The sequence below is a fragment of the Martes martes genome, assembly GCF_963455335.1.
Source record: "Martes martes genome assembly, chromosome: 2".
NCBI lineage: Eukaryota > Metazoa > Chordata > Mammalia > Carnivora > Mustelidae > Martes > Martes martes.
Window position 1 is genome coordinate 152,312,641 of NC_137889.1, and position 17,884 is coordinate 152,330,524.

At 46.0% G+C, this 17,884-nt stretch overlaps 1 protein-coding gene across 1 annotated transcript in view; it reads right to left on the reverse strand.

The window, feature by feature from the left end:
* The window catches only part of FAM184B (family with sequence similarity 184 member B), a 159,430-nt gene that overhangs the window by 71,405 nt on the left and 70,141 nt on the right, over positions 1–17,884 (reverse strand). Inside the window, exons 2-5 of the mRNA XM_080796825.1 lie at positions 10,901–11,653; positions 10,009–10,144; positions 8,664–8,803; positions 7,905–8,111 (exon numbers count right to left, since the gene is read on the reverse strand). Of these exons, the coding sequence (XP_080652951.1) occupies positions 7,905–8,111; positions 8,664–8,803; positions 10,009–10,144; positions 10,901–11,653 (1,236 nt within the window). The remainder of the gene's footprint in view (positions 1–7,904; positions 8,112–8,663; positions 8,804–10,008; positions 10,145–10,900; positions 11,654–17,884) is intronic.

A 17,884-nucleotide genomic window follows, 5' to 3' on the forward strand; every position in this document is an offset into this window, starting at 1 on the left:
GCAGTGGTGGAGGAGGAAGGAGGGGTCTAGTGCTAGGCTGTGGCTGGGCAGGTGCTGGGCTGAGGTAGTCCAGGACCAACAGAGCAGAGAAGGACAGGTGTGGGGCAGAGGCAGCACCCAGAGTGTCCTCCTCCTAGAACTGATGCTTTGCCTTCAGGAAGGAAAAAGCCAGGATAAGGAGCCAGCTCACAGTGAACCCTCCAGCCCTCTTTCCCTCCCATCCTCCTCAGGACTCCCATCTGTCCCCCTGATTCTGCAGATCCACTCCCCAATCTGCCATTTCCTGCCTCCCACTCACCCTCTGACCTCCACCCCTACCTGAGTTGTCTGCATTTTACAGATGAAGGAATTAGGGACTCAGAAGGGGTGAGCAGCTGTAGATCACACCCCCAAAGTGCTGTCCTAGCCCCTTCATCTCCAGGAAGCTGCTATGTCTGGGGACCTGCTATGTCTAAGGGACATGTGAGCTGGGTCTGAGCAGCTGAGCAGAGGATGTTCTCAATGTTGGATCATGGAAGTGACCTACTCGCTCCTCAAGTCCCAGATACCTGAACTCTACCACTCTCCCTGCTGGCTCCTACAATCAATGATCCTCAAAATGGCTTTTGAGGGAAGTATAAACTTCCCTCTCTCTCACCCAAATCCCTGTCAAGTTCACCCTGTACCCACTCCCACATCCAGCTTCTTCACAACTCTCCTTAGTTTACACTCAGTTGCTAGGAACACATTGACTTGAACACCCCACAGGGGCCTCAACTTCAGGCTCTCCACGTTCACCTTGGCTAGAGCTGCAGATGGGCCCCAGCTCACTGGGATCCATCCCTCCCTTGAACTCCTACCCGACTGCCCCTGGAGCTGGAGGGGCCCAGCCTGGAACCTGGGATTTCTTCTCCCTCCTCACACCCCACCATTCAATTCATCACCAATTCTCAGCTCTGCCTCTTGGAAGTGGCCACCTCCCTCCAGGCCCACAGACAACCTCCAGTTTCCCAGATGCACCTGTTCCCACCTGTCTCCTGCTCTGCCATGTTACCTGCATCCAGCCCCACAGCTAGAGCAGCCAGAGTGAATCCCACATCTCTCCCTGCAAATCCTTGCTTCCTTGGCTCAGAGCATGAAGCCCACCATGCTGCCCCTCTCCAGTCTCTATCTACCGCCCTCACCCCACACCACCTCCCCCAGAGATAGGGAATGCTCTTCCACTCTGGCCTTCTCCACCCTGGTCTTCACCTCATGTGTTCTCTTCGAAGGCAAGGAGTCTGCAACTGAGAAGTACCTGCTGCTGTGGCCATAGTTTATAGCTGTAACTTCAGGGTCCAAACCCAGGTTTTGCCATAAACTGGCTGTGAGAACTTGGACCAGAGATGGTCTCTGCAGAATTATCTGTGTGAGGATTTTCTACTTCTCTTTTTATTATCAGGATGGTACCCACCTCAGAGGCTGGCTTTGAGGTCTAGAGGAGTCAAATTGTGTGAAAGTATTTGACAGGGATGAGCAGGCTATGCTCAGCAGCAGCTCGCCGTGAAGAGCCATGGTGAACCTCACCCACCATCTGGAGAATACAGTGACACATGAGGCATGGTGGTGTCTGCAATTCCAGTGTACACACTGTGATCACCCAGGGATTATTTATTTTCAAATAATTATTTTTAGAGAGGGAGGTAAGATGGTAGAGAAGTAGGAGACCCTATTTTAACCAGTCCCCTGAATTGAACTGGATATCTACCAGAGCACTCTGAACACCCATGAAATCAGCCTGAGATGTAAGATTATACACTTCTGAATCTCTACAGGGGCAGAGGATCATCAGTAGAGAGGGTGAACCTTGCCTGGATTGCGGTTGATATTTTCAGCTATACATCCCCTCAACCACCTCTCACCAGAATAACTAGGAGGAATAACCCCCCAAGAGAGAAAAAATTAAGAGACTGTGACCTCTGCCACAGAACTAATGGATATGGACATAAGTGAGATGTTGGAAATAGAATTCAGGATAACAGTTATGCAGACAATGGCTAGGTTGGAGAAACCCATTAGCGGCAACATAAGGGCAGAAGTGAGAACTGATCTGGCAGAACTTAAAAATGCTATCAATGAGATCCAATCTAATCTAGATACTCTAACAGCTGGGTAAATGAGGCAGAAGATTGAATTAGTGATCTAGAAGATAAACTGATAGAAAAGAAGGATCAGGAGGAGGCCTGGAAGAAACAGCTTAGGATCCATGAAATAGAATTAGAGAGATAAATGACGCCATGAAATGTTCCAATGTCAGAATTATTGGGATCCCTGAGGGGTTGGAGAGAGAGGACTAGAAGATATAGTTGAGCAAATCCTAGCTGAGAATTTCCCTAATCTGGGGAATGAAACAAGTGTTCATGTCCTAGAGGGAGAGAGGACACCCTCATGATCAACAAGGGTAGAATGACCTACCAGCATGTGATTGTGAAACTTGTGAATCATAGGACCAGAGAAAACATCTTTTTTTGGTTAAGATTTTATTTATTCATTTGACAGGGAGATAGAGAGAGCTCAAGCAGGTAGAGCAGCAGGCAGAAGGAAAGGGAGAAGCAGGCTCCCCGCTGAGGAGAGAGCCCAATGAGCAAACTGTCCTGGGGACTGGTTAGCTCTATGCTGAGTTGGTTTGGAGAATTCCCCATTGGCCAGGTATTCAGGGGCCTTGGTGACCTTGGGCTCAACCTCATCAAAGGGATGGTCATCAGTCAAGGGTCCAGGGGATTAGTTTGCCCTGTGCTGAACTGGGTTGGTGGGCTCCTGGTGGGCTCAGTGTCTGGGGGACTCCATAGCCCTGTGCTAACTTGGTTCAGGGAACTCCCTATTGGCCCACGGTCTGGGGTACTGGTTCTCCTTGTACTGATGTGAGTTGGAAAACTTGTAGTTGACTGGATATCTGGGGGTTTAGTTCATCCTGTGATGAGCTAGGTCACTGGGCTCCTGGTTAACCTGGTGTCTGAGTGGACTTAATTGCCCTGTGTTCTGCTGGGTTGAGGGCTGCCAGCTGGAAGACTCCTGGTGGGCGCACTGTCTAGGCAACTTGTTTACCCTATGGTGAGCTGGAGCAGAATGGGGCCTAATGGGCCCACTGTCTTATGGACTTGTTAATCCTAGCTGAGCTGGTTTGGAGAAGTCCCCATCATCTGGATGTCTAGGGGACTTTTTTGTCTAGTGATGATCTGGGTCAGTGGGCTCCTGGTCAAAGGGATCTTGGTTGGCCCAGCCAGAAGTCTCAACTGTCCTGTGATTTGTTGCTTTGGAGGGCTCCCAGGAGGGCATCTCTTGGTCAGCCTAGCATCCTGGGTACTTGTTGGCTCCATGCTGAGTTGGTTCAGAGATGTCCCCATTAGCTATATTTCTGGGAGAGTGTCTTACTCTGCTCTGTGGGATTGGTGTGCTCCCACCTCGCCATGTGTCTAGAGGATTAGTTTCTTCTGTGCTGACCCTGGACACAAGGCTCCAGCTCAGCAGAATGTCCAGGGGACCCTCAGGACATGCCACTGACTTCCCTGTGCTGAGTCGGGTTATGATCCCAGAGGACTAGAGGGGTTCTGCCCGACTGCGTGAGGGTCCATTGAACTGTGATTCCCAGGGCCCCCTACCTTTCTGCCAAATGGGACTGGGTAACTGGGTTGTCTGACCAGCCCTGCAGGGGTACCTGGGTCCTGGTGGTGCACAGAATATCAGAGAGGCAGAAAAGTAGAAGCATCCATGAAGTGGACTGAAAGGTGTGGGCGAGAGGATGGGGCAAGACCAGTCGGAGAGAAGCTGCCATTAGCAGGAACAGGGAACCCTGAAGAGTACCCCAGTCATAGCTCCTGGATACTGTTTCTAACAGCCACCGTTCATCCAAAGCCTCCTAAGCATATCATTGTGCCCCAGCCAATCACCAGGGGGCTCTCAGCTTGGTCTTGCTCATGTGGCCAATCACCAGGTGGTTCTCACTGTGACCAACCTGACGGCTTCGCCTGAACTACATGTTTTTATTTATTTTTTTTAATAGATTTTATTTATTTATTTGACAGACAGAGATCACAAGTAGGCAGAGAGGCAGGCAGAGAGAGAGGAGGAAGCAGGCCCCCCTGCGGAGCAGAGAGTCGGCTGCGGGGCTCGATCCCAGGACCCTGAGATCATGACCTGAGCCGAAGGCAGAGGCTTTAATCCACTGAGCCACCCAGGCACCCCCATGTTTTTAAAGAAAAATATGTTAACCTGTTTTGAGAAGAAACATTACTATTTGGAATGTATTTATAATAAAGTTGGTGGTGTAGCAGCAAGAGTCAATGAGTAGGAAGTAAAAAATGTCACTTAGAGTCACCATCAGCAATCATAGCAACACCAGTATTAGTCAGTACATGTGGCATTAGACCCCACGAAGGCTCACACTTCAATATTAAAGTGGTACCAGAGCAAACGCTACTCTAAACTCATCCTAACAAAGTTTTTAAAAAGTCTAGAAAATGGTATCTTTTAACAATAAAAAGAATAAGTCTGGCAAAGATAAAGCTGATTCACAAGTAATTTACCTGCTGGCCCAAACAAAATTCAGCACTCAAGAAAGGGTGCTAACAAAATGCAGTCTTTCAGAGTTAACACTCTTAATGTCCAGCATCCACTAAAACATTACTAAATATCCAAAGAAGCAGGAAAATGGGACTCTTAACCAGGAGAAGACTCAACCATAGGTGGAAAAAAACCAAATGACAGATGAGGATGCTAAAAGAACAATCACAAACATACCCAAGAATTTAAAGGAAAACAAACAGAATGAGGAGAAAAGGGGAGATTATAAAGGAGGATCAAATGGAATTTCAGAGATGAAAAAATAAACCAAAGAGGCTTAAAAAATTGTAGGATGCGCAAAAAGAAAAAAAGATGAATGAACTTGAAGATACAGGAAGAGAAACTTTCCAAACTGAAGCTCAGAGAGACAAGGAGACTAAAAATAAATGACCAGAGCTTCAGGGACTTGGAGGACAATATCAGAAGGGGGGGGGGGGGTGGTGGTCCAAGGAGAAAATGTCCTTAAAATTTCCAAACTGGAAAAACAATGTGTTTATAAACTCACAGATCAGGACATTCAATGAATCCCAAGCAGAAAAACATATATACAAAAAAATCATACGTAGCATACCATAATCAAGGTGTGGAAACCAGTGACAAAGAGAAACTCAAAGCAGTCAGAAAACAAAAGACTTATTATATGCGGGGGAATAAGAGGGGCTGCCAAGCTTTCATGAGAAGAAAATGCAACCCAAAAAGTGCTGAATGACATCTTTTTCTTTTGAAAGAAAAAAAAAAAAAACCTCTGTAAACTTAGTATTCTACATCTAGCAAAAATAAAGGCAAAATAAAGACATTTTTCAGATATATAAAAACAGAGAGAATTTGCTGTAAGTGGACTTATACCACAAGAAACGTGGAAGGGAATTCTTCAGGCCAAAGCAACAAAGACTGTAGAAATGGGAAATGGGAAAGGAAAACTATAAGATTATAATATAAAAATATAAATTATATAAGAAATATTTCTTTTCTCATTTAAAACTTTTCCCTAAAAAATAACTGGCTTTTCAAAGAAATAGAAAAGCAATGCACTGTTGAGTTTGTAACATGTGTAAAGTAAAACATATGACAGCAACTACACAAAGGTCAGGAAAGGATAAATGGAGATGTATTGTTATAAAGTTTGTACAGTGAAGTAATATATACACGGGATGTAAAATAGTATTTAGTGGCGGTGATAAATTAAAGACACATGTTGTAAATCCTAGAGCAACCACAAGAGCACCCCTCCCAGAGGAAAAAAAAGGAAAAATGGCTAATAAGTCATTAGTGAAGATTAAAAAAGGAACTATAAGAAATAAATTCAATAAATGAAGAATAGAAAAAGAAGTAAAAAAAGAACAGATGTAACAAAAACAGGACGATGGCAGACTTAGTGATAATTACATTCCCTGTAAATGGTCTAAAGGGCCCTTAAAAAGGGGGGGGACACACTCCCACCCCAAACCAGGAGGGGAACACAATTTATTTCTATGTGATTCATTTCCCATATGGACTCATGCCCCTTGATTAAAGCCGCAATGAGATTTCTACAGTCAGAGTCAGGCTTGGCTAATAGGTTACCAGGGTAACCTGTCGCTCTGGGAGAGCCACTGTTCTTCCCACTGACTGTGGCTCTGGATAGAAAGAGTGTTCAGCTGTTTGTCTGAGGATTGGATTTGTGTGACCCCTCGAAGCTCACGGGAGGAGGAAGGAAAATGCTTTGTACACAGCTGCTTCCTGCCCAGCGCAGGGGTGGGAACCATGGGCTCTGGACTCAGGCTATCAGGTTTTTATACTAGCTCCAGCACTCCCTGTCTGTGTGAGTTGATACATAACATCTTTCAGCCTGTTTTCTTATCTCTAAAATACGAACACCTGTTGGGATGCCTGGTGGCTCAGTTGATTGAGCGGCTGCCTTTGGCTCCAGTCAGGATCCTGGGGTCCTGGGATCGAGCCCCACATATGACTCCCAGCTCAGCGGGGAGTCTGCTTCTCCCTCTCCCTCTGTGCCGCCCCCAGCTCCTGTGTGCTTTCTCGCTCTTTCAAATAAATAAATAAAATATTTAAAAAATTTTAAATAATGAAATATGAACACCCATTTTGTAATCCTGTTTGGAAGATTCAATATGTTCCTAAGAATAAAGTGCTTTACAAATTATAGTGGGCACACCCAAAAAATTAAAAATTAGAAAAAAAAGTATAGTAGGCACCAACCAATATTAACACACGTGATGTCACCCTGTGCACACGGTAACTAATCATAGCCACCGCTTATTGAATTTTTACTGCATGCTGTGCATTGAACTAAGAGTTTTTATATAATACCATAAGGAATCCACAGAACAAGCCCTCAAAATATTTATCCTTATTTTAGAAATCATGTTTTGGAGAGGTTAAGTCATACAGCTAGTGGATGCATCACGACTTCCTAGACCACAACCAGTTTGGGTCTTTTGTGAATTCGTTTATTTACCCAACACATCCATTTATGGAGTACCCACTACTCCTCACCAGGGCACAACACTGCATTCCTCAGGGCTATATGACCATCTTTCAGCAAGGAGTCAAAGCTGATAATGCAGGCTTTCGCATGATAAAGAGGCTGTGTTCATAATATTACTGATTTACACCCCGTTCTTTCTCTAAAACGCCACAGATGTTACTTGCTTTTCCCAGCAGACATGTGGAGACGAGGCTCTGAATTCCGCCTCAGCAGAAAGCTGCCCCCCTTGGTGGGAAGCTGGAACAGGACCCAGAGGGCAAGAACCTTCTCTCACATTGGCAAGCCACTGATTAATCACCTGCATCTACCTATTATGCCCCAGGCACACACTATGCTTTGTGTTTTCACACAGATTACGTCATTTAATCCTCCCTCGCAGCTACTCCAGGAAGTGCTATTAACATCATCTGCTTTATAAATGAGGAACCTCAGTCAAGCCAGCTTTCCCTCTGAGGGGCTGGCGCTCAGTAACTCACGGGGCTCCCGACGCTGGGGCGTGGCAGTGCTGGGATTTGGATTCAGGCAGTCGGCTAGGGCCTGAGAGCTTTCTTCATGTAATTTCTGTCTGGTTTTGCTGAGGAGACTTGAATGCCCTCAGTTCAGCGCTCAGAGGATACAATTCTACCTCATGTCAATGATTCTAGCCCCTACCTGCTCACAGCCTTAGGGGTGTCCCCGTCTCCTCCAAAGACCCTCCACTCCCTTGGTCAAATAACTGAGATGTGCAGACAGCAGGAGCTCAGTAAGTGTCTGAGGAAGGGAAGAAGAAATACAAGAGAAAAAGAGGGAGGTAGAGGAGAGGAGGAAGAATCTGAACAGAGCCTACGGAAGGGGATCCCACCTTCTGCAGCTTCCTCCTCTCGGCCTCCACCGACGAGCGAACAGACTTCATTTCTAGCGTGTGCTTCTTCACTAAGTCTTCCAGTCGCTTCACTAGCTGGTCTTTGAGATGTTTCTTCTCCTCTTCTGTCTGATGTTTGATTTTGCGAAGGTCTTCTTCATATTGTTGCTTCATATATTCCGTCTCAATACTTGCCTCTTTCTTGGTCTATAAACAAGAGAAAGGGCCTTGTAAACCTGCCAGCGTGGGGTGAGGAGCAGGGCATCACCGTTTCTCTTTGGTACAGAGTTTACAACATTTACACACTGGTTTTACTGCTCGTAGCACCAGGGCCATAAAGTTCATAGAACTATAGATCTGATATTCATAACAGCCTTCACTTTACCCACCATTAGCAAAAGACTCTTTGGAAACGTGTACCTACAGTCATGGGATTGGATATTCCAGCCCACTCCAGCGGTGTCTAAAGAATTCTTTGTTTGTTTTGATTGGGGAACCTGTAGTGGAAGTCCTATGCAAATTTCTAGTTTCCCAGGAGCCAGCGAAAGAAGTAGGGAGAATTCTGCTATATTCTTAGTCTCCTAATTTCAAATGGCAGGAAATTAGCTGGAACTTCACACCCACATGTCCACCCCTAAAACCACGGGACCTGCTGGTACCAAGTGGCTCTGTCATAGTTGGGAACTGGCCTCTACCCGAAGCTCATTCCGGCAAAGTCTCCTGTGACTTCTTCATTCCCAGGGCTTGGTCAGACACTACCTGTGCCTCTGGGCCTCCTTTGGTGCACGGACACTCCTTGGGAAAGTCTGGCTCCTGTTGAGGAGGGAGATTGCGGCCTTCCGGGTCATTCGCCTTTCCTAGGACTTCCTTCTCTGAAACTAGCTCCATCTTCATGTCATCTGCAAGCGTAAGTTTCAACATCATTTAAAATGCCCTTGTGTTCAAGGTCTTCTGCAGTCAGGTACCCATTCTGCTATTCAACTCTTCTACCCCCACTTCCCAGTGGACTTCCTGCTCTGTGGCCTTCTAGCCCTCAAGCACAATCAAAGTGGTGATTGTTGTCTTTGTTCAAGCAGCATCTTGAGTTCAAACAGTTGCCCTGTTCTAGCTTCTTAAACTAATCATTGTCAAAATGTTTTGATCATGCTTTCCATACGTTGAAAAAAATCACTGAGCATGTTCCTGCATATATATACATTCAAAATATTTAAATGTAAAAGACAAAAAATAAATATAACTAGAAATGCTCATTGTTTTCTTCCCATATTCTTAGGAGGCATCCCTGCCCCATTTTTGAAAACACTGCACAAACTCCTCCGCACACTTCTGGTTCCAATTCAAACCTCTCCTCCTCCACACCTTTCCAGTCCACAGTGACTTCTTTCCAGAATGTTTCATTCCCCTGGTGCCTGGGCCACCGCATGATACCAAAGGGTGCTCCAGACTATAAAGTCACTGTCCCATAAGCTCCCTGGGGGCAGAGCCCATGTTTTGTGTCTTTTCTATATCTCCTAGTATCAAGCTGATCACACTGTAGTATTCAAGAACTTGCTGATGAAGGAGTCTCCTCCTCCAGAGGAAGGCACTCTGGAGTCAGATATGCTCAGATATACTTGTTCTATCATGACCTGTGGCCTTGACCTAGCCACCGACCCTTCCTCAGCCTCGTTTCTTCATCTGCATCATGGGAGACACTGACCACGCCCACCCACAGTACTACTGGGGAGACCCAGTAACATCACTGTGAAATGATGGGAAAAATATGAAGTGTTGCTTCAGCGTGGAGGAGAAGACAGTGCTGAGCCGTTCAAGCATGTGGTGGTTCTGGTGAAGAGGTTTCGGGGGGCAAGGGGTCCTGCTGCACCATACCTTTTAGCTCTCCACACTGTGGCAGCTCACCTGTGCCCTGCCTGGGTTGAGCACCCTGCCTGGGTTGAGCTCGCCCACCAGAGGTCAGATGAAACAGCCCACCCTCGCTCTGCTCCCTCAACAGTCTCAGGGCGCAAGCAGCACCAGCCGACCTGGCAGCGGCCCTTCTCTCTGTTAAGAAAAACAAAAACCAAAAACCTACAAACAAACAAAAAACTCTCACAGAGCCTCTCACCGCTTTTCTGTGTCACGTGACACTCCTGCAGCATCAGTCTGTCTTTGGCAACAGCCAGCTTCTCCCCAAGTTTTTTTGCAGTGGTTTTCAGCTCTGAGTTCTCCTGCCGAGCCTCCTTGAGCTGCACATCCAGGTCCTAAACAGACAGAAAGGGTCTCATTGCCCTGGGGACAGTTCGCAGTGGAGACACACAATGTGCATAGATCTGAAAGGTGGGTCAGTGCACAGCAGCCGCTCTTGTCTTTGGAATTCAGGGGCTCATGTTCACCCAATCCCTACTCATCCTGATGGGCTGTGTGCCTTTGGGCACGTTATTTAACATTTCGGTTGTGAGGATTAAATGAGATAAAGTGCCTGGGACCGAAAATGTGCTCAAGGATTACTAAGAATATTAGCTGCTGCGACTTTCAGAGATGGGGCTCTATGAGTGTGTGGGGTTTGTCAGTGGTCTGTCTTGTCAACGGTCTGGCTTGCCATGAAAGCCAAGTCCCAGGATTTCAGGACAGGTAAATTGTTAGGGAATGAGCAGGGCTTTAGAATGAGGCTGTTGTCAGTTAAGAAACTTACAAGCTGTGTGCCTAGCAGGGTTAGTCTTTAAGCCTCTCCATTTCTAGACCGAAATTATCGTCTCTGTAAACTTTAAGTGTTGAAGCTCTCTGAGGTCTGGCACCCAGTCCAGCTTGTCATGTGTCTCCTACCTGTAGCCCTGGGTCTGGCACACAGTAGAAATTCCATAAACATTTGCTGACAGAAGGTTGTTGAACTCAAGGGAAATATGAGTCACTTGGGTGGGAGTCAAGTGCCTTGCACAGTGCCCGACACATAGTAGGTGTTAAAATTAGAGACCATGTTTATGATCCCATTGGAAGGCTAGCAAGAGACCCTGCTTTACCTGTGTCCTCTCCTTTAGCTTCTGGGCGTACTTCTTCAGGTCACTTATCTTGCGGCCTCTGTGCTCCAGATCCCCTTCCAGCTTCCTGACCTGGGCCTGCAGGGCCGACTCCTGGACCTGGAAGTTCTTGCGGAGGTCCGTCTCCTTCTCCTGCCACTGCCACAGAGCCTCGCTCACTGACTGCTGCATGGCCTGCCGGATGGCCTCGGTGTCCCGCTCGTAGGTGGCCTGCAGCTCCTCTGCCTTCCGGGCATAGTCCTTGCTCAGCTGTTGGTTTTCCGCGCGCAGCCGCTCTACCTCCAGCAGGACCTCCCGCATCTCGTGGCCATGGCCTGGCTCTCCCTTGGTGTCTGGGCCCTCCTGGGAAAGCCGGCTCCACTGGGGTGCCTCGTGGCTCGTCAGGTGCCTGAGCCTCTTCTCGTAGTCAGCCTTGAGCTCCAGCATCTCCTTGGAGAGGCTGAGGACCCGCTCGGCGTGCTCAGCCTCCACCCTCAGCTCCCTTTCTTTGGTCTCCAGCCTGCACGTGGCCGACTGCGCCAGCGCCTCCTGCGTCAGCCTCTTCTGCAGTTCGAGCGCGCTCTCCAGGGCCTCAATGCGCTGGAGCAGGGCCTCCTCCTCCGCACGGCCCTGTTCCTGCAGGAGCCTGGCCTTGGTCTCCGCCACGGCACTCTGCAGTTCTTCCTGGTGGGCCTCGCGCAGTGCCTCCATGCTGGCCTCCGCCTCATCCTGGCGCGTGTTGAGGGCGTATATCACCTGCAGGAGAATCCCCGGAGCGGGTTAGTGTGAGGAGTGGGAGCGGCTGTGAGGGGCCACGTGACCAGAGCTGCTCCTCCTCCGCGGCCATACCTGGGGCGGGTCCCCACCAGCCGGACCTGAGAAGAGGACGGGTGTGGAAGTGGTTTGTTAGAAATTGTCCCCAGGAGAAACCCGCGAGGAAGCAGGGAAGTGGGACAGGAGCATGACGGAAGCCAAGTGACGGAGTGAGGACACATAAAGGCCACAGAGGGGATCTGTGGCAGAGATCCCTAGGGGACCTCCGGAGTGCCATGGGAATCCAGCAAAGGGTTTAATAAGCTCCAGTTTAGGGGTGTGGGGTGGGAAGAACACTTTGGAACAACAACAACAACAACAAAAAGCCTTCAAAAAACCCCAACAAAATGTCAGAAAATAGAATTCTGCAACATATAAAACGATTATATACCATGATCAAGTGGGATTTACCCCAGGAATGTGAAGTTGATTAAACATCTAAAAATCAGTTCATGGAATATACCGTACAAGCAGAATAAAAGACAAAAACACAGGATGTGTCGACAGACAGAGGAAAAGTATCTGATAAAATACAACACTCCTTTGTGATGGCAACACTGAACAACCTAGAAATGTATCCAAGGTGTAAGACTGTTTCTCCATAACTTCAGGAACAAGATAGGGGCACTTTGTTACTGCAGAGAAGAAAATGCAGGAACGTGGGAGTGTGGTGGGGCGGAGCAACCAGCCTGAGCAACAGGTAGATGTTTACTGAAAGGGAAAAAAAAACTACAGGTAGGATAGGCATGGGGAAGAAAATAAAGAATTCTGTACTGGACACATTAAACTTGATTGCCTCCTGGGGCATCAGAGCAGACAGATAAATTTCTGGAGCTCAGAGGAGGAAGTCTGAGCTAGAGATGAAGGGCATACGGAATCAGGATAGCTTTGTTGTTTCTTTTGTTTGCTTGAGGAGAGTCCAGAGTCTATCTGCATATGCCACCCCCCCACCCCACAGATGCAGGAGGGAAGGAGAAGCTGGGCGGAGGCGTAAAGAACATAGGACAGGAGACTGGCAGAGCTCACCTGGCAGAGGCGAGAAGGTGGCTTCTATGTTGTCAGGAAGGATGGAGGGAAGGCTGTTCAGGGGTAGTGTGCTGAGCTCCAAGGGAAGTGGGAAGTGTGGGAGGTTTGAGGAGGAGCAAGTTGTGAACTAGTTTGGGGGAAGGGAACTGTAAAATACAAGGCAACATTAAAGGCTTTGAATTCGCAGTTAGTTCTCTGCTCTGGACTCTCTTCTGCCACGTTTAGCTGACTGAGTTCAGGGAAAGAAAAGAAGAGGGGTAGGTCATCTCAGGCTGGGGTTTTACATGGTGATTGTGGAGAGAGGGACAAGGCAGCAGAGCTGTTTTCTAGAGCCAACAATCTGGAAGGAGGGGGCAGGAGTAGGTTTTTGGTGGTGACAAGGTCAAAGGTATGGTGAAAGTGGAGAAGAGGGTAAGGTCACTGGATGAGAAGGGGTCAAGAGACTGAGGAATCAAGGGGCTGTGTGGTCCCCACACGGGATGTTGAACTCATTGAAAATGACTGAAGAGGAGCTGGGCTGGTGAAGGTGAGCAAGAGTCAGGGGCCAAGCACTCCCCGTCAGCTCCCTTGGGCACTGAGGTTAAAAACATCCTTCTGAAAAGTCCCCGCCACACAGCTTCACACTTACAGACTCTTAACTTTTGTGTGTGTATGTGTGTGTGTGTGTAATTGTGAAGCAGTTGTTGAAGAAGGCCAAATGGCACTACTAGGGCTGACATCTGTGATGCATTTAATAGCAGTTTACCTCAAGACTGCACAACTTGAGAAAGAGGAACCTTTTATCCATGATGCTGCCGAAAATCTTATTTTCACTGTCTACATGTGATCTAACTATTGATGAGTTGTCTGTCTCCCTCCCTAAAATGAAGACTCCGTGAGAGAGGAGCTCAGTCTTCTTTGTTCAATACTGTTCATCCCCAGTGCCTGGCTCAAGGTGGACACTCTAAAAATATTTCTTAAATGGATGAGTGAATGAAGAAGGAATCAGAGCTCTGTCTTGAATGATGTAGTTGTAAAGGTATGAGATGGGCTTGACATCTTGTGAATTCCTGGGAGAGTAAACACTGCCTTAAGAATTGTGAATCTAACACTCTCTGATGGCAAGAACAAGGGAAGGAGGACCTCCCTCCCAGGAAGACCAAAGGAAGGAAGGTCTCCCTCCCAGGACGACCCCCATCCCAATGAAATAAAGCTGCTGTCCCCACAACTCTTCTTTCTCATCATCCTTGCACACGATTTGGCCACCTTTGGTTTCTATGGCTTCTCCTGGCTTGCATCTAAGATTGGATCTATTAAGTGAATGCTGAAATCGGTATCCCACTGGTTGTCATTTGTGTTAATAATAAATACTATTTTTCCAGAGCTTACTATGTGCCTACCACAAGGCTAGGTGCTACATACGCATTCAGAATCTCAGAAAATCCTCAGAGCAATGTTGCAAAGTTGGTATTGTCCTCCCCATTCTAAGAATGAAAATTTGAGGTTCAGAGAAGTTTAATAAGTTTTTCAAGGTCACAAGACATAAGAAACTTTGACTAACTCTAAAGCACATGCTCACAGCATGGTACAACACTGCATCTCACTGTCCCATTCAACCATTTATTCCTTTATGCATTTACTGCACTTCTCAGAAGTGCCAGGTTCTGTGAAGGGCACAGAACATGCTGGTCAATACGACAACTAAAAGTTGTGACCTCAGAAATGTTTTAATTTAATGGGTGAGTCAGACAAGAATCTGTAAGATTTCAAAACCTTGTGATAAGTGCTGTCACAGGGATCAGCACCAGTTACTATGGAAGAAGAAGGGGTCTAAAAGGAAAGGAGACTTCCCAGGAAAAAGTTAGCCTTACCTACTCGAACTTGGGGTGACCTGTTCCCTTTTACATGTCAACCTGCATATGGGCAAGAACAATATGACTACTGTGTGCTGTCTCATAGCACTTGGGAGGAAGTTGAGGGCACCATAGGTTCATAATAAGTAGATCATTATGATTCTACAGCAGGTCATCAAGGATTTATGCTTTCTTTCCACAGAGTTGCTATAGCAGAACAGCCACTGAGCAGACATCACATTTCGTAGTCCTCTTGTATCTACATGAGACCATATGCCTAGTAATTGCTAAAGGAATATAGCCAGAGGTAGGGATGTCATTTTGGGGCCAACATTAGGGTTAAGGTGACAAGGAGGGTTAAGAAAAGGGCATGTATTTTCCACAGTCTCTTTTTCTCATCTGCAAACTTACCAGACAAGACTCAGAGGCTTTAGAAGAAGGTAGAATACAAGATGGAAGGCATCTGGGTCCTTGATGACTGACTAGAAGGCCATCCACCCACCAGGAGCACTGGCACTGATCTTTCTATACACAAGAAATAAACTATTGTGTTGGACCTCTGAAGTCTTGGTAGTTATCTGTTCCAATAGCTACCATTACCCTAGGAAAACTCAGGAGATTCAGCACATAGTCATAGGATTATTATGATTATAGGGAAAGGATACAAAGTAAGCTTGACAAAGGGAAAAGATGAACAGGGAGAGGTCTGGAGGAAACTAGGCTCAGGCTTCCAAGAGTCCTCCCCCAGCAAGTCCTCTCCCAGTACAATCACACGGGACTTGCTGAATTTCCCTATCAAGGAGTTGTAGCAATATTTGTGAACTATTGTTTACCAAATAGCTGTTTAAAGACTCAGCAAGGTTTTTACGGAGGCCTAGTCAAGTAGGCAACTTCTATTGGCAATACCAAAATTGCAAACCCCCAGTAGGAAAGCAGGTGCTCAGCATAAATAACATAGTTTGCATAAGCAATTTAGGCATAGTGAGTCACTCTTAACAATTTGGGTGGTGGGAACCCTCTGAAGATCCAAGTTCCCAGATGCCAACTGAGGGCCACTTTGCAAGCTGACCACTCTAGGCACATGCTGTCTTGGGCCTGCTATGTTAACTCTTTCTGTACACCTAACACCCAACTGACAAAGGTTCTCTTCAGTAGAGTCAAGCTTGCACCATGAGTAAATCTGAACACGAATGAGGTTTTCATGGTGAAGAACAAAACATTCTCAAGAAGGTTATTCCATGAAATTTGGCATACTGATTCCATGAAGGATAAAATCAACTGCTGGTGTTGGTGGTGATCTGGGAGAATGGAATTCCAACATTCAACTATACCTGAAGAACAGAAAACTTGGTTGAATCACGATGCCACAAAAGCACTCAATAAAGAAAGAACCCAAATGTTCCACCCCTTTGAGTAAAACCACTATCCCTTGGGTTTTCAGGTCTATAACTCTTTCCAGCATTTGCTCATGTGAGTCTTCTCTGTCTTGTGAAAACTCTCCCCACATGCATACCCTTGAATTAACACAAGATCAGAGGTAGTGGAGATGGTATCACACTGTGGGTGGGCACACAATGTCTGATGGCCCTTTGGCATATATATATTTACTCATGGTGTCTCGCAATTAAAAGTCTCCAAATAATCCCCAGCAAGGGTCTGCTCCAATTGTTCTGCTTGGCTGAGATCTGGCTACAGGGTTCCTGGCTTTCAACAAGTGCCAGACTCACCTCCCTTTCCTGGACACCCTTGCCCAGAAAGGTACTCCAAGGATGTTGTGTGCACAAACAAGAAAGTACATTATGTTATTTTACATTTCATATCATATTATATTCCTCACCTTCTTATAATACACACACATGTTCATCTAGATCATGTTTTTTTTTTTTTTTACCTAGCAGTAGATCTTGGAGACTATGTAATTCTGTACATAAAGAGATGCCTCATTTTTATTTTTGGCTGCCTTATATGCTATTGTATGGTTTTGTTATAATTTCTTTTTCTGCTTCTTACTGATAGACATTGAGTTGTTTCTCCACAGTTTTTTTTTTTCATTTCACTATTATGAAGCAAACATATTTTCTTTTTCCATTCCTGCCAGTAAACTTGAGGTCTGCTCTTTGCTTATGAATGAAATTCCAAAGCTTGGCCTTAAAAAAAACCTGAAGTCTTCATAGTTAATACAGAATCCTAGTGAAGAGATGGAGGAAGAGTATCCTCTCCCAGCAAGAGAAAAAAATGCCATTTTGTGTCAAAAAACTAATTCAAAGAATTTTGAGAACTTTCAAAAGCCTCACACTTGTCTTCATATGCAACATGGAGACATGTATGAATGTTCACAGTTGTGAGCTCCTGGGGTGACTCTACTGGGACATCTTGCCTACTTTCAAGATATCCTCTTCTTTTTCTACCCTCTCCACTTCCTCACTCCTGCAAGTTTTTTTTCTGAGCTTGATATTTCTTTGTTCTCCTGGTCCAATAGTCTGTTTTTATCTTAACTCCATGCCTTCCCCACCTCCCTTTCTAATCTGATGGCCAATCATCTCAACTACCTTCTTTTTAAAAAATTTTTTAAATTTTTAAATTAACATATAATGTATTATTAGCCCCAGGGGTACAGGTTTGTGAATCGCCAGGTTTACACACTTCACAGCACTCACCATAGCACATACCTTCCCCAATGTTCATAACCCCACCACCTTCCCCCTACCCCCCTTCCTCCGGCAACCCTCAGTTTGTTTTCTGAGATTAAGAGTCTCCTATGGTTTTCAACTACTTCTTAATGACATCCTCAAACCCCCTGCCTATCTCATCTTTAGCCTCATATCCTTGGCACTCAAAATAGCAGATCAACCCAACCACCTCAACCCTTGTCAAATACTCCCAGCTGATCCTTAAGATTCCCAACCTTTGAATCACTATATTGTACACCTGAAACCTGAAACTAATATAACACTGTTTGGCAACTAACTGGAACTAAAATTTAAAACTTAAAATAAAAAAAAAATAAAAAAAGAAAGAAACGTGATCAGTATAGATTTGAGGTCATCTAGGTCATTAAAGACCTTGTTAGAATGAAAAAAAGAAAGATGCCTAACTTCATCTGTGTTCTCACAGATGAAGAATGCTCACACTTTAATCAATATGTCTCATAATCATTCCCTATTCCTTTTTCCCATAGGGGCTATTCAATTCTCTACCACATTTTTTAGGTCACATCCCCAGTTCTTGGCCCATTCCTACTCTCCTCCCCTACAGTGTTGTCTCTTGCTTTTTAGAGAAGGAATAGTTAAGAGCTTGGGCTCCAGGGCTAGCTAAC